Consider the following 25815-nt stretch of genomic DNA (forward strand, 5'->3'; position numbering starts at 1 on the left):
ACACAGGCTCAGTCAGTTCATTTCAGTATCGATCAAGAAATATAAGACATGCTTTTTTCTTCTTCTTTCTTTCTTCTTCATTAAATATACAAGCAGTAAGTTGAAATGTTGCAAACATTAGTAAATCGGTTTGTGTGCTTTATTGAAATGAAACTCAATTTGAAAGCTCTATAGTCACTCATCTGTCTGCTTTCCTGGGTGTTCGGCTGCTTTTCTGTTCTTTACATCACTAAATTTCCCACACTATCAATCTCAATATTGACATCATTACTCTAGTCCAATTATCTTCTTGCCCACATTCTTTGAGCCAATCAGCTTCCATTTTTGTGTCAAATCGCCGTCGTACTCCCTTACAGACCCTCATTCGTTCAACCCTCCTCCTCCCAATCCCCACCCCACAGACACCTCAGTCAGAGCCCCGTTTCACAGCCTCAGGCTTCTTCCTTCACCACCATCAGCGTCTAGACTCCGGGGGGGTTCTGTCCTAAATCCTATCACTGCTTTGAAGACACACAGGCACACACACACAAAGAAATAATCTTACATTGGTGTCGCAGTCTCCTCGGTTACTCTTCAGACAGGGGTTGATGGCAGTACAGGAGTGACCGTCACCCTCATATCCATCCTTACATACACACCTTATGTAAGACACACACACACACACACACACACACACACACACACACACACACACACACACACACACACACAGTTAAACAAACTCAACAGGTGATGCAATAACAGAGGTGACAAATCCCTGTTGTTTATTTCTTCACAGAACATCGCTGAAGGAATTACTAAAAATCTATTTAAACAACAGTACAGGACAACCAGAACATTTTAACCACGCCAGCATTTAAACCTTTGGCAGTTATTTGATCATAAGATGATGGATGAAGAGACATTTTGGCTTGATTATGGCTTTTGATTATACGTTTCCACATGAATTTCAGGGCAGTTTCTTAAACGCCCATTAGATTTTGTTTTTTTTTTATTATAAAACTCAAAGTAAAACTTAGCTTTTATATATACATAAAAAAAAAAAACAAGAAATGCTATACGTTTCCTCATCACAAAACCCAGGGTGTGCAGTTGTTCAAACTTCATTTTTTCATTCATTCATTTTTGAGAAAAATAAGCCTCCACTTAGAGATAGGATGAGGCCCTAAGTTATTCAGGGGGCGCTCAGAGTAGAGCCATAACTCCTCCACATGCAGGACATGTGGAAGAGTTTATGTCTGTTGGCTGGCACAAGAACACTTGGTGTCCTGGGAGCAGGTGGATACAAAGGACTCAACAGGGTGGGCTGGTGGATAGATGGATGGATGGAGAGATCTGGGGTAAAAAAAGGATAATTTTCTCATGCTGGGCCAAACACAACAAAGCTGTATCAATGAATAAACTGTCACAAATGTCTATCTGTCTGATAGCTTCATCTGCCAACAGTATGCCATCTGTCACGAGAAGATCAGTCATGCTAACGCAAGTGCCAAGCAAGCTAGAATAGCATTTCTGATGAAAACTTGGCCTACTTCACAAAAAAACCCAGATCTGATCGAGCATCCTCCTTTTCAGGCCAGTAGTGAAACTTAAAAATTGCAGGCATTGTACAAAGTCTTTAATCCTTGATTATCACAAGTACCTTAATCCGAAAACGTAGTCCAAAGAAGAACTGAGGATACATCCGATTACAGAGAGTTTTGTGCAGTTTGTTTCAGACATTGAGGAGTAAGCGAGCGGGGATGGCTCCAGAATGCTAATTAAATGTCCAAAAACAGACCTCAGGAGCCACGGCAAGAACAAGAAAGTTTTTGCTGTCTAAAAATTTACAACACCTAAAAAGTGACTCAACACAAAACGATCTCTCAGCATCAAGTTATAGTAATGGTTTTATGATTAGTATTTTCTTACGTAATAGCCAGTCCTGTCTGATTACAGTATGCGTGGATGTGACAATGCTGCAGCAGTCCGTCTGCGTTGCACGGCGTGGCCGTCTTGTCACACAGGTCCCCGGAGAATCCCTCCAAACAAGAACCTCTCCGACACACACCAGCGCTGCCTGGTCGGTTATCGCACGTTCCGTGAACACAGCGGCAATCTAAAGACAAGCACATACACATTATGTCATAATTTTCAGTCAGTTAGTTTGAATATTTAAACAAAATGCACCTCCATTACCCTCTGTACAGTACTTTATTTCCATATACAGAGGTTTTTCACACTAAATAGTTATTATAATAATATTAATCCAGTTAAGCCTCAGAAAACAGGACAATGGATGTTGATATAAGGGTAAAAATGAAGCATTTGTAAATATGATTTCCAAAGATTAATCATATTTTTGGCCTCATTTCTTCTAGCAGGTCCATAAATTAGTGTGATTTATGTGGTTCTGGGTAAAGGGCCTCAACCACTGTTGGATGGATCGACAATAAAATTCTAAGAAGGTCATTCATGTCAGGATTGGTGCAGTGATGTGGACCTTGTACTGGTCTGCTGTGGTGAACAAAGGGCTCAGCATGAAGGCCAGTTTACTGGTTGTTCTACATTCCTAACCTCGCCAAAAGAATAGGACTGAGGATAGAGGCAGAGGAAATGAGCTTCCTTCATAGGGTGTCTGTGGGCTTATATACAGGCTGAGGAGCTCAGTCACTCTTGTGTAGAGCTCATACTTCGTTCTTTTGTTACTTTCTTCAAATTTATCAGCTCAACAAGCATCAGGAGGCTTAATTTATTTATTGAGACAGGATGCCATGTCTGCAACTCAATGACCCTTAGTATTCAGAAAAGAAAGATATTGCAGTACCTTTTCTGAATACCAATAAAAAAAATCAGAATACCAAAGGCCATTTTATTCTCAGGATAATACATAATTCATGCTGATTTTAGGAAATAAAAATAATGGCTGCTGCCAGTGTTATCCCTCAGCCTCCTATTAGACACACCTATGGTATAAATTTTACAATCCTTCATTGCCTCATTCTTGAGAATCACAAGATTTTCAGAAAATTTGACCTCAAGGTCCCATGAACTCGAGGTCACTGCAATTTGAACACATCTGAGATTTTTAGTAGACAGACCTACAGTATAAATTTCAAAATCCTACATTGCCTTGTTCTCGACTTACAGCATTTACAATAACTCACATTCCCAAACGTGCATGACCATGCTATCCACCCGCCCAGCAGGGTGACAATAATGCCCCATAAGCCTTTTACGGCTGAGGGGTAAAAACCCAGAATCAATATAGAAACTTACAAGAACTACAGAAAAAAATAAACATTAAATAAACAATAAACTCAAAATGAAACAAGCAAAGTCGCTCTGAAAACCAACAGAACCAAAACTGAACTTAAAAGAAAAAACTAAAACGAAATTTAAAAAACATAATTTCTGTATGTAAATACATCAAATTGGAAATGGACATTTCATTGAACATAGTGAAAAGCTGTCAGCTAAGAGGAGGCGTTACCTTCATCACAGTTCACACCATGTTTGTTTCGATCTGAGCAGATGTGGCAGGCAATACCCGTCCAGCCTGCCTGACAGCTACATGAGCCATTACCATGGATACCATCAGAGCACTGTGTGCAATCAAAGCAAAAAATTAAAAATTAAAACACATCAGCCGAGGGACGAGGCTGCCTGAATGTTCCTCCTTACAGTTCCTTTGTCGTAGCATGGATGCTGAAATCCTCCGATGCAGGGCTTACAGTCCGGACCATAGAAACCTTTACAACACTTTGCTACCTGTGAAACACACACACACACACACACACACACACACACACACACACACACACACACACACATTACAGAACAAAACCAATAAATGTTTTCAAATGTATTAAATATATGTTTCAATAAGGACTAATCCACCACTGGGGAATTGGAAGTGACAAAAGACGACAATCAGGTGTGTCAGTAAAACACTTCCAATACAGCTCAGCAACTGTGAACATCCTGATAAATATCACACATAATTAAAATGAAAAACTAATAAAACACAGGAAACTAAGCAGAATTAAACTGATCGGACAAAACAAAAATCACAAATTACATAAAACAAAAGCAAATGTAAAAATGATTGCCTATAATAACTCAGCTGCATCAAGTTAAAAATAAAGCACCAGTTCCTCTTTCACCTGTTTGGTGGTGTTGCAGTATTTGGCGCAGCCTTTGCTGAGCGATGGCCTGAGAGGAGATGTGACGTACTCGCAGTCGCTCAGATGACTACCCTGAATAGACAGAAGCATAGATTTTTTGCTACTAGTTCACATAAAAAAAACCCGCACTGGCTGGCAAAATGACCAAAGTGATGCTGGGAAAGATTCCCAGAGCATTCGAAATTGTGTCCCTGTGAAAAGCATGGCATCAGAACTAAGCAAAGAGGGGTTTCTCAACATCAAATCATGGCACGACTGATGGTTTCTGTGAGCTTCAAACACTTGAAACCAGGTTGATTTTTTTAGGCAGAATCAGGTGAACACAAAAGCAGAAGAACGAATCATTAAGCTCTGCAAACTGCAAGGCAGAAAAGCAACCAGACAAAGTAATTATTGCGGAGGATAAAATTATTAATCCCAATATGAAATTTTAAAGTTTTTGTCAAAGTTTTCTCCAGTGCTCTTTTACAAGCCCCTGCTGTGCTATAACTTTGTGGTGCTCAAAGCTTTTAAAATCCAGTTAAAACTGAGGGTTATCATCTAGAAAGCATCATGCAAAAGATTTTTCCAAGTGTCAAGAACTGCAATAATAAATCTTAAACAAATTCAAAGACTGCCACATAATAGGCAATAGGCCTGTGTAGCACAGGCCTATTGCTGGAACGCCAAGCCAATTCTACTACAATGGGAAAAGCAAGACGCAAGTCACCAGAGCTCTTTGTGTTGCTCGTGCACGAGGGAGAGAACTCTAATGAGCGCCGTTCCTTCCGCTCAAACCCCAGTCACTCTCAGTTAGCTCCCCCGTAGCACTGCTCTTTATTGTGGTTACATATGGCGTTATTTTTGTGCCACTATTCTGAGCGCGCGCAAAAATTGGAGCGCACGTAAAAACAAAAATTGCAGGTGCAATTGTTGCATTTTGAGGAGGAATTTATTTTGAGCGAAGAAAAGCTAAATTTGAGTGAACAAAATTCATTGCTGCGAGCAAAAATGTATTTTAGTGTTTGCTATTATCCATATACACACACACAATAGCAGCCCCTCTCGCTCAGTTTTTGCATTTGGGCTCGCTCGCAATGTGTTGCTTGCGCTCTCAACATTTCTGCCCGTGCGCGTTCAACTCTTTCTGTTCACCGTGCCACAAAACCAGCCAATCACAGACTTGGATGCAAAAAAATCTGATTGGCTGTTTTGGTCTCCAATCAGCTCGAAATGACAAAATGCAATATCCCAGAATCCATTTCTTCCAAAACTCAAACAAGGCAGTGGCGGGGGAACGCAGAAATGGCCTGTATTTGGTAAATGGCCTGTATTTGTATAGCGCTTTACTAGTCCTTAAGGACCCCAAAGCGCTTTACACATTCAGTCATCCACCCATTCACACACACATTCACACACTGGTGATGGCAAGCTACATTGTAGCCACAGCCGCCCTGGGGCACACTGACAGAGGGCTCGAACCGGCAACCTTCCGATTACAAGACGAACTCCCAACTCTTGAGCCCCAACGCAGAGTGGCGGAGTTTGAAATATTACTCTTTCTGGGTTACAAAATAAATTTTTAAGATATTTTCATGCAAGAATGGTGCTGTGTAAACTTCAAATATCTGCTTGATTTATCAAGACATCACATATTTGCATAAGTGCTCTAACGTTTTCGGAGATGCCCATTACCCACCAGCTGACCGCGTAGCTGGACTGGCCATTGGGCGTACCAGGCATTTGCCCCGTGGGGCAATGATGATTTTTCACTTTTATGTTTGTTTGTTTGTTTTTGTAATGGTATAAACAATGAAAGGTGGTGGATTAGCCAATTGGTCATGATCAACTCTGGGCTGGACCAATTACAATACATCCGTATTGAGGGAAAAAGGAACGCGATTCATCCCGTACTTCAGCTAGAATGAAAAAAAGACACAAAGCTGGAGTTATTCTGTCTTTACGTTGCTGCACAGCTGCCTCTTCTTCTCTCATTCTCTCTCTCCCTCCCTCTCCCGTTTCTACTTCAATCATGAAACTGATCAATGATCAGTTGATCGTCTCCCTTGTTTGTTTATCGCCCACTTTGCGCCAGAAAGAGGAAACCAGCGGATGTTGCGCTAAACAACAGCAGCATGTTCAAGCTTGATAAGCTGTTGTTATAATTTATTTAATATTACTTTCTAGTATCAGCTGATGTTTGCTGGAGCCACAGCTGTAAAAGCTGCTGGTCATGATATCGGTTTGGTTATGTGGTGAGAGGGAAACATTAAGGTGATACAAATCATGCATATATACCAACAAGACAGTGTACATCACTGTCACAACAGCGTTTGTTTTAGTTCAAAGGCTTTATGGTTTTTCCTATAATACCTGGTGGTGTCAGTTCAGCCTTATATATTATGTTTAACCCGAGTGACCACCCGGTCAGCTGGTGGGTAACGGGCATCTCCGAAAACGTTAGAGCACTTATGCAAATATGTGATGTCTTGATGAATCGAGCAGATATTAGAAGTTTACACAGCACCATTCTCGCATGAAAATATCTTAAAAATTTATTTTGTAACCCAGAAAGAGTAATATTTCAAACTCCGCCACTCTGTGTTGCAGCAATGAATTTTGTTCACTTAAATGTAGCTTTTCTTCGCTCAAAATAAATTTCTCCTCAAAATGCAACACTTGCACCTGCACATTTTTTTTACGTGTGCTCAAATTTTTTTTACGTGCGCTCAGAATAGTGGCACAAAAATAATGCCATAGTTACATGAATATGTATAGATTCATTAACATATGACATCTTACATAGGCATGCATGTGAACAAAGAGTACTGTCTGTGTGTATGTGTAGGTATATGTGTAGGTATACGTGTGTGTGTGTGTGTGGGGGGGGGGGGGGGGTGTCAAAATGTGACCCTGTGAAGACTCCCCAGACCTGCTGGTGCCAGGAGTCCAGCAGTCCACCTAAACAAAGGCTCTTATACTAAAACAGATACAGAGTAGGTGTCCTCCTATACCATAAATCAGTTAGAGAAGGTACGACCTCTCTCATGACCTTAGGATGTGTGTGTATGCCAGAACACTCTGGAAGGCACACAGAGTCTTAGCAGACTTGCTAAGGATCAACCATCCTATCAATATGCAATTGATTATATAACTCTAAGCATATATACATTTCTAAGCATAAATGACAATCCAACAATGTAAACCTAACATTCAGAACAACTGCCAAGACACAAATTAATGACTTAGTCAAGTCAGGAAGTGTAGTCTCAAAAAAGATGATCACTTGGACCCTGCACAGGAATGGACTGTGAAGTTGCAGACTAAGAAAAACTCCACTCCTGCAGGAAAGACACCTTCAAACCAGCCTGAAGTATGCTAAGGACAACCTAGAGAAAGAGTATACATGCTGAAAGTGCGTCCTTTGATCAGATGAGATAAAATTAGGACTCTTTGGCCACAGAGATGCTGCTTATGTTTGGAGAAAGAAGGAACAGGCGTACAAAACAAAGAACACCATCCCCACAGTGAAACACAGTGGTGGGAGTGTTATGCTGGGGGGACACTTCAGAGTGTCTTGAACTGGGAATCTTGTCAAGGTGGAAGAAACCATGAAGAAAGAAGGATATGTGAAATCTCAAGCAGTCACGAGCAAAACTGGGTCTGGATCGTCGCTTACCTCCAGATGACCACAGTGAATGTTATTGACAAGCATTAACCCTTTGAAACCTACCATAGAACCAAGGCCGCCAGAGCTTACTTTATGTTTTTACATGCTGTAGTGCCATTTTAGGGAGCATTTCAAGTTACTATACATCAATACAACTGTTATAGCCCAAATTTTAATAATATGTATGCATTAAGTCCATAGTAACAACATAAATTGAAAAAAAGTGCAATAAACTACAAAAAAATTGAAAATCATTTTTGGTTTTTTATACATATATTTCTACTTGGAGAAATTTAAGAGGTTTATCACTCAAAACTTTAAATACAAAAAAGTTGCAAAAAATAGTTTCCAACAACAGGGTTTATTTTGAGTGTCTTCATAGTTTTATTTTTGAGATACAGCAATTTTTATATACTGCAGAAAAAACAAAAAACAATCTTATGATGCAAATCTGCAAAGAAACAGCATGTGCATCAAAATAAACTATTTTAGGCAGTGCAATTTGAGTTCTAAGCATCACAGAAACTATTCAGAAAAGCATAAAGTCAAACATGACTTATAAAAACACCAGCTTCTAAGGGCTACAAGTAAAAAACTACATTTTCCGCGAAAATGACGTCCCTTTCGGTTTCAGGCAGGTAATGGCGGACATGCCATCGTTCGCGCTGACATCGATTTCAATGTGGGAAGTGTTATGAACAGCTGATCAGATCGGCAAAGTATATTTCTCGAATATTATGTTTTTGTTCCTGCAAGCGCTTTTTATGCAGCTTTTGCAAAGCTATGTGTGGACAAGCTGATGGCATAAGATGTAAGTACAACTCCGGTTTCATATGCAAAAATAAAGATTATTGCGCTAGCTTACGTGGTTCCGGTTCTACAGGGATTTAAAAATAGTTACGCAAAACGATAGGCTTTAAAGGGTTAAAGCCTTGACTTGAATCCACTGAAATCTGTGGGGGGTAACTGAAGCTCTATGCCGGAAGACCATCAAATCAAGAGGAGCTTGAGCGATTCACCAAAGAAGAATGAAACCAGCGACTGCAGACTGTTATTGAGCAAAAACGGATACAAAACTGACTACTAGCATTGGAGGGGGGTAATAACTTTCAACCTGGTAGTTTTTGTGAAATAATTTTTTCCTTATGTGAAGTAAAATAATGTAAGCATCTAAAATAAAACTAGGATGTTTGGAAAAAGCTGTGTTAAAAATCCCTTGCTCTGTTTAATAGCACTTGAGTCATACTTAAAGTGGCTGTAGCTCAGGTGGCAGAGCAGGTCAGCCACTAATCAGAAGGTCAGTGGTTCGATCCCAGGCTGCCTCCTGGCTACATGCCAAATATTCTTGGGCAAGATACTAACCCCATGTTTGCCTACTGGTGGTGGTCAGAGGGCCCGCTGGTGCCGGCAGCCTCGCCTCTGTCAGTGCGCCCCAGGGCAGCTGTGGCTACAAAGTAGCTTGCCATCACCAGTGGGTGAATGACTGAATGTAGTGTAAAGCGCCACTGTTTTTGACACCTCAAGCCAGATATGATGAACAAGAGGTGTCAATATGACACTTTTCACTGTAGATGATTAAATAACCAATGACTACAGGATGTGAGACACACCACAAAAAGACTGAGAACCACCACCTTAGACTTTATACAACCAGACTTCATTCTTTTAACAAGAAGAGTCACCCCTGCATGAGTCACCCCCTGCAGGAGACTAGGAAGAATGCAGGTTTAAGGCAGATAGATATCCGCTTTACTTTTCAGACCCCTGAAAGCTAGGGTTATCTTTGATGTAGAGTAATAACAATATATAAAGTAGAAGAGAACAGAATGCATTTTACCAGCTCGGTGCTGCCTTCTGGACACTGGGTCGCAGAGAGGTAACTGCAGTGAACACAAGGACCCTGAAAACACACAAAAATTAAACTTTAATATTTGAGGGAGGTGGTAATACGTGCCATCATTGGATTTTTTTTGTTGTTGCCTGTTGTTTTTTTTAATCCATTGATTCAAACACATAAACATGCACTAAAAGAGTTAATCCTGCTCTACTGAAAACGGCAAACCTGCTGAAAGAAAGGCTATGATTAGAGCTGGGAAATTAATAGGAAATGAATAAAAGCCCACATTTAGAACCTGTAATCAACATAATAAAAAACTCTCCTGAGAGGTGTGCAAACCTGGTGATTAACTACAATAAACGTCTTACTGCAAAGGTTTCTCCACCAAGCACTAAGTCATGTTTTGTTTGGGGATCAAATACTTACTCCAGTAAGTGACACAAAAATCTATTTATAGGTTTTATTTTATGTCTTTTGTATGTCTTTTGGCTGATATACTGTGTCTCTCCAGACTGAGACTGCTCATTTCTTTGAACTTGATCAAACTTACAAATTCAGCAGAGGATCGAATAACTTTTTCCCTCATTGTATATGTGTGTGCCTTCCTTTATTCAAGTGTGTAATCATGATTATTCTTTAACCAAAATTAAGGTCAAATGTTAATTGTGATTTTGGTTTGAGGTCATATCGCCCAGCTCTATGATATTTCCATTTCTACAGGAGATGACCTGCCAAATTTTAATGTAAAGTATTATAAACAGACAAAAATGTCATTGAGAGAATCTTTTCAATTATGGCTTCATCTCCAAAAAACAGGCAAAAATGCTCTTCAAAGTCAGGACCATTGTTGTTTCTCCTTCATCGCAGTTTAAAAAACAATGACATGCAGCAGTAGTGACCCCAACTATTTCAGTTCTGATATTCATTTACATCTGCAAACTGTCAACCAGACTCAAGGCAAAAGGTTAGGAGTTACACTGTGTGAAAGAAAGAACCAATATAGAAAAACTGATGGATAGTGAAAGCGTTGCTGTAACACATGTGCTAACATCTTTAGAATCTACTGACACCCTTTTTAATTACCCCTCGCCCCCAGAACTAAACTGATTCAGACTCTGTGTGTGTGTGTGTGTGTGTGTGTGTCTGTCTTTTCTCACCACAGTGATCTTGCTGTCAACATCATCACAGCGGTGAGGCATGATGGGAAGGATGGAGGGCGGGTACAGCAGCCCGTCAATCATATGTATGATTCCATTGGATGCCACGATGTTGGTGCTCATCAAACGGATGCTTTTCTCACCCAATACGATCCCGCCCTGCAGGACAGAGAAGTAGAGGACAGCTAGTGTTTAAGTCATCTGCTAATGTGTGTCCTACATATGGTAGAAATTAAACTGTGACATGCATTGTTAAGTACCAATGAACTGTACTTACGTCCTCAGATGCAGCGATTTTGACCATCTGATTTGCCATCGTCTGAATCCGAGAGAGTGTGCTCAGATCATCAACTGTCAGCTAGAGACAGAAAAAAATCATAACCGTGATTTTTCAACCGTGAACAAAGAATATCTAATGACGTTTATATTTTTAGTGCCCTGATCAGTAGTGTGGCTAAACTTGCGGTGCTTGAGGAATGGGTCAATAAATGTGAGGAGTTTACACTTTTAGAAGCAGAAATGTGATTAAAAAATATCTGAATAACTCATCTGATAAAATTAAAAGGTTACATGTCTGGCTTTTCTTTATTTCCTTTCTGTTTCCTTTCATTCTTATTCTGTTGCAGTGGTTGACGCTCATATTGAACATCCACCCATCCATTTTCTACCGCTTATTCAGAGTTCCCTCACCCAAGCCACTTCTTCCATCTGTTACCCGAATCCAAACTGGAAGCTGGTCCCACAGAAGAGGGGCCTGAAAGCTGCCTCCTATTCTATTTTTAAATACCCTGGGAATCACAAGCCCGCAGTCTGAGAGTGAAGAGGTCTAATGGGGTGATACGATACTACGAGGTCATTAAGATAAGATGGAGCCTGATTATTCAAGAACTTGTATGTGAGGAGCAGGATTTTGAATTTGATTCTGCATTTAACAGGAAGCCAATGAAGAGAAGCCAATATAGGAGAAATATGCTCTCTCTCAGTCTAATCCCCGTCAGTACTCTTGCTGCAGCATTTTGAATCAACTGAAGGTTTTTCTGGGAATTTTTAGGACATCCCAATAATAATAAATGACAGTAGTCCAGCCTAGAAGCAATAAAGGCATAAGCTAGCTTTTCAGCATCACTCTGAGACAGGATGTTTCTAATTTTGGAGATATTGCACAAAAGGGAGAAAGTAGTCCTACATATTTGTTTGCATTCAGGAAAATATCTTGGTCAAAAACAACTCCAAGATACCTCACAGGTAATGGTAATGCCATCCAGAGTAAGCATCTGGCTAGATAGGCTACCGGATTTCTACAATTTTTTGGACTGTTGTTACGTTCCCCTAAAAGGGTCCAGGCGATGGGGGGGGGGGGGGGGGGGGGGGGGGGTAACAAAAAGTGTCCGGGTCAGGAAAAGGAGACAGAGGCAAAATGGTTAAATCAAAGAGTTTTATTAAAGTTTCTATTAAAACTAACTAAAAGAGACGGACAAGCCGCTATCACCATTTAAAGAAACAAACAAAACTCAAACGTTAGTCAATAAAGTACAAAGTAAGTCAAAAAGAGTGCAGCTCACCAGCTGCAAACACGGACATGCAGCTCACTAGCTGTAACCACACTAATGGCACTCTCGCCCAGAGCTCACCCTTCCCTGGGCTTAAATCTCCTTAATTACTGACGAGAGTCAGCTGCACAAAGGGGAAAGGTGGCACCTCAGGCAGAAGAGGTAGTGGGACACGCCCACACAGGCGCCTTCAGGAGGAGGCCCTGCTAGGGCCGTAACACTGTATACAATAACCTCACTTTTATCTGATTTAGAAGCAGAAATTTTTAGGTCATCAAGGTCTTTATGTCTTTGAGAAATTTAAAGTTTAACTAATTGGTGTGTGTTATCTGGCTTCAGTGATAGATCTAGAGTGTGTAGAAAGTGGTAGGTGGGTTTTGGAAGAACCCATTTGAGTCTAATAATAGATTAAATGCCATGTTGAGGCTGTCATTTTTAGTATCTACATGGATGATAAAATCACCCCCAATAATTATTTTATCTGAGCTGAGAACTGAGTCAGATAAACACTCTAAGAAATCAGACAGAAACTCTAATAAGGCCCAGGATGATAGATGATATCAAATAAAACAGGTTTTTGAGTTTTCCAGTTAGGTTGTACAAGGCTGAGAATCAGGCTTTCAAATGAATTAAGTCTTTGATTGATTAACAAGCTGGTGTAAAAAATTGCTGCCTGTTTTCTCAGCTGCTCGGACAATCTGCTGGGGGAGAGCTAACAGGGCCTATGCTTCCATATATTTAACGAAATTAGTCTTTGTTACAAACAGACAGAATGAATGGAGGGATGTAGTCACTAACGATGTGTGCAACTAATTTAACAGACATTTAAGTGTTACTGCTCCAGAAATACTGGTCAATTACACCACACTGGCTTGACTGACACATTGTCAATCAGTGAGATTATCCTGGATAATCCTCCTTTCTGACTCTAATAATAAATATAATTTGCAAAATTAGCTTCATGTTTTTACTGATGTGACCTGAAAGTGTCACTGCCTGGTGGCCAATAAAAAAAATGAATGTTTCTTGGTGGCACCAAGGCCCAGAACAAGATAAATAAGGACTATTTTGAACTGTGAGCAATGCAAAGCTAAGAATAAAAGTGTGGAGCTAAGTCTTTTTTCATCTGTGTTCGCCAATGGATAAAAGGCAAAAAGAAAGGAAAAAGCAACAAGTGAAAGTGAAATAAATGACTCTGACAGAAGGATTGGGGAGTTAGGGTAAGAGCTCACCGCAGCCTGGGAAAACACGTGGTGTCTGAGGAGTTCCTGAAGTTTATATTTGGCCTGGAAAAAAATATATATTAAAAACAAAATCTCTAATATGGCAGGAACCAAATGTGCTTTAGAAAATAACAAAACTGAACATATCTGGGTTACTTCAAGATGAATGTTATCAGTAAGAATTAAGTTTGGGACAGAGTCACAAAGTCTTTGGTCTTCTTATTTGATTTGTTGATAATTAAAAAAAACTCAGCATGTGTTATCTGCACTAATCATAAAGAGATGAAAAGTGTCATAAGAAGTGACTCCCTGAGGTCTTACATCATTCAGCATGTACAGGATGCTGCCATCTCGGGCTCGGTCCACAGCCTGGTTGGTGGGGACGAACACAGTGAGGGGTCCTGGCCCCCGCAACGGTGGCGGCGCCCCACAGTTCTGCAGAAAAACACATATCTGATTAACAAATGAGGATTTAGCACAGATTTCCTTTAAGCCTCAGTGCCAGACAGAATACAGAATTAAACACTTGCAAAGCCATGCCTCCCTGAGTTCAAGTCAGAGAAGTTTCATTTAAATTTTTATATAAATGTTTTGGGGGGAAAACCCTTGATTTCACACAAACAAAACAAGTTGTTTTTACAGGCATTTACCATCATTTTATGGAAATACAAAAATAGATGCTTGGAGATTCAAACTAAGAGGTGGGCTGATTTGAAACAAAAACCTTATTACAGTGGTTCAATATGCTTATGTTATAGAATATGTATGTGCATCATACATCCTAAAAGTCTGAAGCTGAAAATGTCTAACTAAATGATCTGCATTCAAGGAGCACACGGACAACATGTCAAATGATGAAATGATCTTTTTTTTTTTAACTTAAATGCGCCTTTAAATTAAGGAATCGCCAAAGTGCAATAAAAAAAATAGAATCTGGGGACTTCACAGAATCCTTTTTAGCGAGGTCATGCATACTTCAGCAGGAATGCCAGACCAGATTCTGCAGGTAGTTACAGCATGGCTCTGTAATAAAAGACCTATCACTCACTTACACAATGATATCTGACACCTCATGAAATTAAAAATATCTTCCACAAAATGAGGAAAGTTTGAGGGAAGTTGACATTTACATCAAATGTGATGCTATGAGTTAAGCCAGAGCTGCTGGAGTAGAAGTTAAAAAAGAATGAAGCTGGTGGTATTAGGCTGCACTGTAAATTGGGTTTAAATGAAATTAAACCTCTTAAAAACAGTGTCATAAGGACTTCCACTACTAATCTTTCTGTGACCTTGGTGTTTTTTTTAAAGAATGAGGAAAAGAAGTGTCATAACTGTGGTGTGGAGGACCTAATGTAAACAAAAAGAACAACCTGAAATGAACAAAAAAAACCATAAAGAGATAATCTAAAACAAAAGCAAAAGGACCCTCTCCAAGTAAATGAAACACAGGACTATATAAACAGAAAACTGACTACTAATGAGAAATACAGTTTACAACAGGTGGAAGCAATCAAAGTCAAGGTCAAGGTCAGCTTTATTTATAAAGCACATCTCCAAACAGTCCATGCTGCACAAAGTGCTTAACAATGTAAAATGCCACTAAAATAAATAAAATGCAAAAACAATGATGCAGTAAAATATAGAAAAAACAAATAAGCAGATGAAATACATCATAAAAACAACTAAAACAACAATAACAACTAAGGGTGTTAAAACCAAAATGTTTAGGTCAAAGTGTGTTTAATGCCAGACCATAAAATTGTCATTCAGTAACGATTTAAAATGTTCAAGTGTTTGTGCAGATCTTGATGCAGACTCATTCATCCAGGTAAGTAAATCTCTAAAAGTTGATTCTGTTCATCTGGACGTAGCATTTTGTGGGAGAAACGTTTCGTCACTCATTCAAGTGACTTCTTCAGTCTCAGCTGACTGCAGGTTTCCCCAATCTTATAAACAGTACATTTGCATAATGACCTCCCAGCCCACTGAAGGAACAATGGGCTGGGAGGTCAGTTTCTTCATCATAATTAAGCAAATTCTAATGACCATTGATCAACAACCACTGATCAAAGCCCACTGATCAATGGCCATGAGTACCATTCACAGAGAGTTGTGGAATGGCTGCAATCACAGCATTTTAAGATGGCGAAAGATGTACCCTTAGGCCCCCTCCTCGATTCAGAGATGGTCTTTCTACAGTCAGCTGAGACTGAAGAAGTCACTTGGAAGAGTGACAAAACGTTTCTCCCACTGAAAACGCTGCGTCCAGATGAACAGAATCAACTTTTGGAGATGTTTGTGCATATCTAATATTAAGAGGAAGACTATTCCAAAGCCTGTGACCTGCCACAGGTCTGAAGGCTCAGTGTGATTATTAATGAAGTTACCAAAAATGACAATGTATGTTTTGTTTTCGTTTAATTAAAAATATTTTTAAAGACATCCACTATTTAAAGTCATCAAGACAGCGTAATAATAGCTGAAGTCAGTCTGACCCTGCTTTTAAAGGCAGATAGATCTGCAAGTCATCAGCAAAACAGTGAAATGAAAGATTGTAGCGTGAGAAAATAGACCCCAGTGGCAACATATACAGTGCAAACAAGGCAGGACCCAAAATAGAGCCTTGAGGTACACTATAATTAAGAGGGGCTATTTATGTTGTCATAAAAAGTCCTTCCAGAAAGATAAACCAAAACCACTGGAGGGCAGACTCTTTTAGGCCAGCATATGATTTCAGCCTCGATAGCAGGATATCATGGTATCAGCCGTGTCAAAGGCTGCTGTCCAACAACAAGAGGGCAGCAGGGCTGCCAGAGTCCAGAGTTAAACGAATGTCATTAAAAACCCTTAAAAGGGAATTAAGGGCAGAGAGGAAGGAAAAGAAAAAAATTCACACAGTGAAAAAAGAAACAAAAGCACTCTGAGAGTGCAGCTCACTAGTATTTACTTTAGGGTAGTATGGCAGATGTTTACTTTAAATACATAAACATTATGCAGGTATTAATATTTAAATAACTACTATATTACTAGACATCTCTCTCTCTCTCTCTCTCTCTATTGGCAACATTTTCTTTAGAGATAAAACACATTGTTATATCATTGAAACAATGGCAGCTATGAAATGTAAAAGTGAGGTTAGAGGTCAAATGTGACATGATATCAAACTATAATGTCATATTTAGAAAAATGTATATAACAGTATCATTTCATTAATGATGCCAATACAAACAAAGGCAGTAGTTATTTTAAGCATGATTTTAAAGATAAAAGACAATTTATGAAAGCTTGAGGCTGCAAAAGCAAAAATGTGTCGCTGGAAAGTTTTGGAAGTGATTCACGAAGAATGCCTTAAACACTGAAGCAGCCGATTCATTTCAGTGACGAAAGCTACCAAAAAAACCTACCAAAGGCAGCTCAAAGAAACACATCAAAAACTTGCAGACCATGTGTATACATGCTCACTCTGTTAATATTTCCACCCGGAAATCCAAAGAAATTAGAACTTATCCCCACAACAGGCATAAAATAAAACAATTTGGCATTAAATGTGGCACAATTGTGAATAAACTCCCAGCAAATCCAGTTTGTATGATACATTTAAGTGGTTTAAAATGTTTAAATTGTAAGTGTTATTTGTTTTATTGTAGTAAAACAATTTCAGCATGCGGTCAAATAAAGGAAGGAGACAAACGTGAGGGTGCATAGTCACACAAATACTTACATCAACCAAAGACAGGAAGCGGTTGTACTTGTCGTCCTTAGTCAGAATCTCTCCAACTGTCAAATCAGCAAACTTAACACAAGAAGAAGAAGACATTAAGTTTCATATTGTGCTGTACTGTAAAGGAAAAAAATAACTGCAGTGTTTTAATGTTTTTCACTCAGCTGTTGTTTAAGCTTTTTTCTGTTTCTTTTTTTGGTGTTTTCAGGGAGTTTTCCATCATTTGTGTATTTACTTACCTGTTCATCACGAGGGGAGGAGTCGGTGGGTGTGATGGGCTGGTCTATGATGTGAATGATCCCATTGGATGCTGGCAGGTCTTGCTGGATGACAGAGTACAGTTTTCTGGGGTTGTCCAGCAAGATGAACCTCTAAAACAAGAGTAAGACAACCAAAAAAAAGACTTCCTTTAAAGAACCTGCGCATGTTATGAAACAAGAATCAAGGTTCAAGCAGGTTTACATGGACTACACATTTTTCCTTCAACAAACATACAACATCCCATATTTTTAAAAAGTTAACACTTTTTTCACAGCTTCATCTGTCATTGTAGCACAAAGGATGCTAAATGTAGCCAGCATAAAGCATTAAAAATACATTCTGGTAAACTGTTTCCACCAGTCACATCCTTTACACATTACAGGAAGCCTTTAAGATTGGTGCAACAATGACACAATTACTAGTATTGTTGGGGGGGGGGCTGACATGACAACAGTGGTGGACAGCATGACCGTTTTTGCAGCTAAAAATACATGTGTGCTCACTGTGAAACAAAGCTGGGAGAATGTGTGCAAAAAAGAAACCTATTGTAAGAATCAGCCCAATTATCTGGTGTGTTTTTTGTGTGTAAAGCTTCATACTGCAACGGCAGTGAAAATGAGGCTGTACAGCCTGAACACAGGTGGAGTGAAAGAAACACTGTTCTAGACTTGACAGCTGCAACTCTTTACTGCTGTAATCAGAAAGAAACCCTCTGCAGGTTAAAAGCCAATGAGATCCCATTATCAGACCACTGGCTCAACAGACTTAAACACTGAGAAAATTAGTCTGTTCACCTGCGTCTATCCACTTCTGTCTGGAGTTACAAAGATGCTTAATAAAGAAAAATTGACAAGATAAACTGGTAGCTTAGTTTGTCAATCTTTAAATTGACAAATTTATTGTGTATGTTGATAGCAGCCCACTCATAAACAAGAGTCCAGTAAAGCTTTGACCTGTGGATCTAGGGGGCCTGTGATGGGGGAAAAAACAGGCGTGAGTACTGTTAAAGCACTTTGTAAATTGGAGGAAATCGATTCTCAAGGTTTAGTGTTTTTTCCCAGAGTTACAGATGTAAAAATGAGCGACTCTAACCTTGCATCATTATAAATTGAATGAATGAATGAATGAGACCTTTACTTGACTCTTAGGATACTTTGTGCACCTTTAAGAGCATTGCAACCTTTGGCACACTTTCCAAGGACGGACAGCCCAGACGTGCAGATAAAGCAGGAGCCCTGAGCTCTTCTGTATCTGACTGCCAGAGATAAGTGCTCGTGTTATATGCTGCAGAACTGGTGATCTGTGACAGAACTGTCTCTGAATCTATTTTGTGACTCCTGACTAGTTATCATTTTATTCACCATGTTAACGATCTGTTCTGATACCATACATGAAATACTGTTGAGCAAACATACAACTAGTGTTATAGACACGCATGAGATGTCTTGAGAAAGCTCCGCCCACTGTGTGAGGCCATGCAGTCAAGCAGGAAATGCAGCTTATTGATTTTGTCTTCCTGAAAGGAGAAACATACACAGAGACAGACGGTAAGGATTCTAATCACACCGTAAAATATCACTTCCAACTAATGAAGACAGCTCCGTGAGGGAACACTGTGAACACTGGGATAACTGGAAAACTTGGAATACTTGCAATTCCTGTCAACTGCTGCAGTTTGCTCTGCTTTATGATCTGAAAGAGCTGCGACAGAAAGTGAAAGCAACTGTCAGAGAATCTTCCGGACTGACTGACTTCACTTTTATTTTTTTGCTGTGTTTTCAGCTTCATTCACAGGCAAAATGTCGCTCAGATCAGAAGAGGATTTCTTATGTCCTGTCTGCCATGAAGTCTTCAAAGACCCTGTTGTTCTGTCATGCAGCCACAGCTTCTGCAAAGACTGCCTCCAAAAATGGTGGAGGGGGAAGAAAACATACGATTGTCCGTGCTGCAAGAGAAGATCCTCAAAGAGTGATCCCCCTCGTAATTTGGCATTAAAGAACCTGTGCGAGGCCTTTTTAGCGGAGAGAGGCGAGAGAGGCCGAAGAGTTTCAGAAGGGTCCGAGTCACTCTGCAGTCTGCACTCTGAGAAACTCAAAATCTTCTGTCTGGACCACCAGCAGCCAATATGTGTGATCTGTCGAGACTCGAAAATGCATAGCAACCACAGATTCAGACCCATCGATGAGGCTGCACAGGATCTCAAAGAGGAGCTCCAGAAATCCCTGAAGCCCTTAAAGGAGAAACTGCAGGTCTTTGAAGATGTTAAAGGAAGCTATGACCAAATAGTGAAACACATCAAAGTCCAAGCCCAAAGCACAGAGAGGGAGATTAAGGAGCAGTTTAAGAATCTTCACCAGTTTTTGCACGATGAAGAGAAGGTGAGGATTGCTAACCTGAAGGAGGATGAGGTGCAGAAGACTAAGATAATGAAGGAGAAGGTTGAGAGTCTGAGCAGAGAAACAGCAGCTCTTTCTAGCACAATCAGAGCCACAGAGAGGGAGCTCAAAGCTGAAGACATCTCATTCCTGCAAAACTACAAGTTAACTGCAGTTAAAAAAGCCCAGCAGCGCCCCCTGCTGCAAGATCCAGAGCTGGCTTCAGGAGTGCTCATAGATGTGGCCAAACACCTGGGCAACCTGACCTTCAACGTCTGGAACAAAATGAAAGAGAAGGTCTTCTACAGTCCCGTGATTCTTGATCCAAACACTGCCGACCCAGAACTTGTTGTATTCGATAATCTGAGCAGCGTGAAATCAGGAGAGCGGAAACCGCTTCCCAAAAACCCGGAGAGAACCAAGTTCTCCTGCTCTGTTCTCGGCTCTAAAGGCTTCAACTCAGGGACACATGAGTGGGATGTTGATGTTGGAAACAACAAGGACTGGGAACTGGGCGTGTTGAGCGAGTACTCCCAGGTCAGCGGGCGTCTTAAGTCAGGACTGTGGAGAATTTTGTTCTCTAATGGTAAATTCTCAGCATTTTCATCACCAGACACTGAGAAGGATCTACCAGTGAAGAAGGAAGTGCAGAGGATCAGAGTCCATCTGGACTTTGACAGAGGAAAGTTGTCGTTCTCTGATCTCGACACTAATGCCCACATGCACACCTTCACACACAGCTTCTCTGACACCCTGTTTCCTTACATTTACACTGAGAATCCTCAGCCAGTGAAGATTTTACCAGTGAAGGTCACTGTGACAGTGAAAAAGAACACTTAGAGTGATGCATATCATCATAAAGTTGGGAAATATGACAAAACTGTGAGACAAAATTTGTTAATTGTTTAGGAACGTAGAGCAACTTTAATATTAACAGCGCAAATATTAGACAAGTGTACAAGCTGGTGAATATAAAAGACTGCTGCAATGGTGATGTTATGAAGTATTCTCATATATTTATTGGTTTTATTTGTACCTCAATATACATAAAATCAAAAGCTACTCGATAGTCTACAATGGAACATTTAGGTCAGGATTTATGGTTGTTTTGTAGAAATATGGTCTCATTTAGCTTATCCAAGTTCATTTCTATTTCGCCTAAGTTGCCCTGTTATAGTTTGTTGTTCATTAGATTCCCCTTTTGTCTTCACCCCTGTGTCTCATGTTTACGTCTTTCAGTGTTTCCTGTTTTATTTTGAAGAGTCAGCTGTCTCCATGTTCAATGTGTTTTGTTTTACTTCCCCTGTGGTGTCATTATGTTCCTTTGTGTCAGCTGTTTCCCCACTTCCCTCATTAGCCTCCTCTGTGCCTTCATTCAGTCTTTGTCGGGTTGTCTGTGTTACTTTCACGATGTCATGTCACGCCAAGGTATTTCATGATTCAGCTCAGGTCATGCTCACGTTCCATGTTCCTGTTTTTTCCTCGCTTTTTGCATGCTCCTGCCCTGAATCGTGTTCATGTCTTTCGTTGCAGTTGTCGTAGTTTAGTTTCTTCCAGTTTAGGTTTTAGTTTAGTTTTCGTTCCTGTTCACTTTACCGCAGGCTTGGCCAACTCCAGGCCTCGAGGGCCGGTGTCCCTCAGGTTTTAGATGTCATCCTGGGCCTGCACACCTGAATCAAATGATTAGTTCATAACCAGGCCTCTGGAGAACATGTTGAGGAGGTCATTTAGCCATTTAAATCAGCTGTCTTGGATCAAGGACACATCTAAAACCTGTAGGACACTGGCCCTTAAGGCCTGGGTTTGGACACCGCTGCTTTTCCGTGTTTTTTGTACTCATGTTATGAGCCAGAACAAAGGGCTCGCTTTTTTATTATTCGAGTTACCTTTTTACGCTCCGTTTTTTGATCTGCATTTGGGTCCAGTATTCACTCTACACCGGGGGTAGGCAACTCCAGGCCTCGAGTGCCGGTGTCCTGGAGGTTTTAGATGTGTCCATGATCCATCACAGCTGATTTAAAGGGCTAAATGACTCCTCAGCATTTCTTGAAGTTCTCCAGAGGCCTGGTAATGAACTAATCATTTGATTCAGGTGTGTTAACCCAGGGTGGGATCTAAAACCTGCAGGACACCGGCACTCGAGGCCTGGAGTTGCCTACCCCTGCTCTACACACAGTCACCTCCCGCTGCCTGTGACAGAAACGTGTGGGGTATTTTTCTGGCTACTTCATGAACAAGAATGTCTAAGATGCTTGAGTATATGAAACACAGTCCTCAAAATAATGTTTCACAATGCTCGTGACCTCACTTTGGCCTTGGGAAAGAAACTTAAAATGTGAAGGGAAAACCCTGAGTTACAGGGTTACACTATGCTTTTATTTTTAAATTCACAATGTTTTTAAATGTTTGTGTTTAAATCCACAACCTTGCTGTCACTTCACAGCAAGGTTTCTGGGTTTGAACCAGCTGGTTGGTTGAGAACTTTCTATGTGGAGTTGTCATGTTCTCATTTCCCTGTGTGGGTTTTCTCTTTGTGCCCCGCCAGCCCAAAGACATGCTCATCAGATTAACCTTTTAAATTGGTCTGAGGTGTGTGAGAGTGTGTGTTTGTCTGCTTCATAAGTACTAGAACACAGAAGACAGAACTTCTGGTTCTGTAGTGCTCTCTGGACAGCAAATATTTATTTCTGCCTTATAAATGTTCATCTAATTTATGGAACCATTAATGTTGTCTTCACAACAGTCTCATGGCTTCAGGAAATGGGTCATGGTAACCAGTCTGCTGTTCTTGTAACCACATAATCTGTTTATATAGTTATTTAACACCATTACTCAGACGTTGAATAATTAAGAGACACAAAATGAGAGAATTATTGGGAAAAAAAGAACGTGTCACATAATTCTGAAGATAATATCCTTATAAATCTCACCTAACATAATTTCTGTCAAATAATTTCTGCTGTGATTTAATGATGTGTTTAGATCCACGTGTTACTTAACAGACTGTTTTGTTTGGTTTAACAAGACGTTTAATAATGAAAAAAATCTAATAAACTGTGTGGGTTGTGATTTGAAGATATATGAATTGTATATAACTGAGTGTAATGGACGCACTCAGTTGGTAAATAAAACTAATTTCATTCAATAACCAGTCTCCATCACCAGCGAGTTATGCCAGCATGTTACGATAGAGAATTGTTGAGGCGACGGGTGACAGAAGACGATGATGACACTGTTAGAAGTGCTGATTTTTAAACACAATGGTGTGTGATGGTTTTGTAGATACTATCACACTATCTTGAGTCTGTGTGATGAAAACCGCTGATAGAGGTAGTGAAGAGTTGCATCACTTAAATGTTTGTGTTATATTAACCACATGGATGCAAGCAAAACTAATGCAAGGGGAAATGATTTTCTGTAGCATGCACTTTGCTTTGTTCCAGTTCTTTGTCATATTGCTTTTTCTAATTGTGGCAAGAATAAAAATCATGCTGAAAGAACTTTTTTGTTTCTGGTGTATCCTTGTAACCAACTTTAACTTACTAATGTAGACTGGACATTGGCAGTCTGGTGGTTGTGCTGTGTCCCAGAGAAGAGAGCCGGGGGCTCTTATGTGTGAAATCTGCATTAAACTTCAGTTAAATAAAGAATATGCTGGGCTCCTGTCTTGACCCATGAAAGAGATTCTTAATAGTTTCACTTTGTAGTTAAAGTGAAAATCACACTTACTTCAAATCACTGGAATTGTGTGTCAAAGTCTGTACTGCTGCTTAGTTATATTATACGGACAGAAATTTGAGCACTGCAACATCACTCCACTTGTCACAATTTAAAGAAAAAATCTCATTAATGGATATAAAATAGTTTCAACAGAAAATCTGCAGGACTTTAATGTCTATGTGATTATGAGAGCAACAGAAAAAAACAGAAAAACTTAATTTGGGTGCATTTTGGGTAAACTTTCAAAGGTCACACATGACATGTGATGTCAAACCTTCAAAAATAATTTTCTGATACAGTGTGGGTTTGTGTAAGGTGGGAGGCAATGATTGATTTTTAGGAAAAAGTCTTGTCGTGACTGTTGAGTTTCCAGACAACAGCACGCTGGACCTGAACTAAAAGCTCCAGGAAATTTTGACCTTATGCTTGTGAATAACAGTGGCTGCTTCCGTGGCTTTGACAAATGTCTCCACCAAAAATAATTTCCAAAGGCAAGAACCAGGCTTACACCTTTCATTTTTTCTTTACTATCTAGCTTGAACAGCAGCTGGAGTCTGGAGAAGCAGTGTTACCTTGTTTTCTTTGGTCCTCAGCTTGGATCCTCCGTACAGGTTGAAGTCTCGACCAGTCAGATCCCCGTAGAGGTACTGACCCAGGATCAGGTGGTTTTTACATACTGTCTCCTGATTTAAGTCCTGCAGAGATATTTTGGTTTAGAAGACCAGGTTTTTGTATTTATCGATCAGTTAGTTTCTAATTATTAGGTATGCTAGATGTAATTTGAGATCATGTGAGTCTGTGAGCAGCCTCTGAGTGAGTCTTGGAAGGGGAGCCTGATAGATGAAGGCTCTGCCTCCCATTCTACTTTTGGAAACTCTAGGAACAACAAGTAAGCCCGCAGTCTCAGAGAAAAGTGCTCTACTGGGATAATATGGTACTGAGGTCCTTAATATATGAAGGGGCCTGATCATTTGTAACTGTGTATGAGGAAAAGGATTTATATTGCATTTATCACTGAGTCAATGAAGAGATGCTAACATGGCAGAAATTTAATCTCTTCTTAGAAGTAATAAATGCATGAACTACTTTTTTTCCTAATTTTGCACAGATCTAAGAAGGCAGCACCAGAGATTTGTTTAAGTTGCGGATTAAGCTTTTCAAATCTATGGCTTCATCCCTCAGGAGCTTCCTGTGCTGGAGGAGATCATTAAAATAAAATTCAGAATAGCAGGTGACCTACAGGCAGAGGTGATTTCAGCAGGGGGATGAAAGCTGTGAAGGGTCCGTTATGATTCAGCAGACGTGGACAGCCTGCCTCTGAAACACACACACACACACACACCCCAAAGGTCAAAGGAAAGGTGCGGTAAAAGAATAGCAACACCAAAGAACGTACAAAAAACAGCATGTCTCATATAAATTACCTTGCAGGATAATCGGGACACAGACTCATGTTTTTATTCTTTTTTTAAAAAGCTGATATCACCACCACGCCTCACTTTAAGTCATATCCTGTCAGTTAGCTTGAAACACTCTGAGGTGATGATCTCTTGTTTTAACAGGAAACCCCGCCATGGTTCAATAAAGTACCGCTGGCATTTCTCAGAGCGTGTTTTTGCTGGTTATTTTTACCGAACATGGAAATGGCTCCAGTAAAGTTTCCTCTCCAGTTGCCGCTCCGGTCCAGCTCCATGGCGCGCTCCATCAGGTTACCATAACAACGCCGACCATCACTGATCTGATCCACTTCACAAACACATCTGAGAGAAGGGGGCAGGAAGAGAGCGCCACTTTAGCCAACCGACGCAACTGACACTGTGACCTTAACTTTCTGATCTTTCCAGGTTTTCCCATCGTTACTTTTAGGAAGCGAATCATTCTCAGTGAAAGTAACGCTCCAGTTTAAAATCACATCTAATCAAGTTCAGCACACATGATCGAGATGCTTCGTGTTTGCCCATTTGACGGATTTTAACTCAAGACTCAAAGCAGTGCTTCGGACAGCTTTATCTTTATCTTTATATAAACACGGACCTACTAAATTTGTATTTCTTTTGTCTTTATGTTAAATATTCATATTAAACATAACCACAATTTCAAATAAAGAGGTCAGTGTGTAGACAAGTAATCCTTATCAGCTAAATGTTCAGTTTCAG

The 25815-nt window shown here is 40.1% G+C and overlaps 2 protein-coding genes across 2 annotated transcripts in view; one reads left to right on the forward strand and one right to left on the reverse strand.

The window, feature by feature from the left end:
* Window positions 1–25815, reverse strand: part of stab1 (stabilin 1) — a 169234-nt gene that overhangs the window by 126034 nt on the left and 17385 nt on the right. The window contains exons 10-24 of the mRNA XM_040004521.1: window positions 25292–25419; window positions 24900–24976; window positions 24232–24354; window positions 17543–17674; window positions 17304–17375; window positions 13904–14017; window positions 13592–13645; window positions 11087–11167; window positions 10810–10968; window positions 9653–9715; window positions 4146–4238; window positions 3664–3750; window positions 3473–3584; window positions 1912–2098; window positions 545–638 (exon numbers count right to left, since the gene is read on the reverse strand). Coding sequence (XP_039860455.1) covers window positions 545–638; window positions 1912–2098; window positions 3473–3584; window positions 3664–3750; window positions 4146–4238; window positions 9653–9715; window positions 10810–10968; window positions 11087–11167; window positions 13592–13645; window positions 13904–14017; window positions 17304–17375; window positions 17543–17674; window positions 24232–24354; window positions 24900–24976; window positions 25292–25419 — 1576 coding nt within the window. The remainder of the gene's footprint in view (window positions 1–544; window positions 639–1911; window positions 2099–3472; window positions 3585–3663; window positions 3751–4145; window positions 4239–9652; window positions 9716–10809; window positions 10969–11086; window positions 11168–13591; window positions 13646–13903; window positions 14018–17303; window positions 17376–17542; window positions 17675–24231; window positions 24355–24899; window positions 24977–25291; window positions 25420–25815) is intronic.
* On the forward strand, window positions 18889–21944 carry LOC120716863 (E3 ubiquitin-protein ligase TRIM35-like). Its single transcript, XM_040004535.1, has 2 exons — window positions 18889–19111; window positions 19347–21944. The coding sequence occupies exons 1-2, from the start codon at window positions 19057–19059 to the stop codon at window positions 20777–20779; spliced, it is 1488 nt and encodes a 495-aa protein (XP_039860469.1). The 5' UTR covers window positions 18889–19056; the 3' UTR covers window positions 20780–21944.

This window comes from Simochromis diagramma, unplaced genomic scaffold (assembly GCF_900408965.1).
Source record: "Simochromis diagramma unplaced genomic scaffold, fSimDia1.1 OVJJ01000320.1, whole genome shotgun sequence".
NCBI lineage: Eukaryota > Metazoa > Chordata > Actinopteri > Cichliformes > Cichlidae > Simochromis > Simochromis diagramma.

Excerpts from the sequence above, each read along its gene's own strand:
- LOC120716863 (XM_040004535.1), top strand. The coding sequence starts at position 19,057 with ATGCAGCTTATTGATTTTGTCTTCCTGAAAGGAGAAACATACACAGAG. Across the intron at positions 19,112-19,346 it reads AACATACACAGAGACAGACG|CTTCATTCACAGGCAAAATG; the intron begins GTAAGGATTCTA and ends CTGTGTTTTCAG.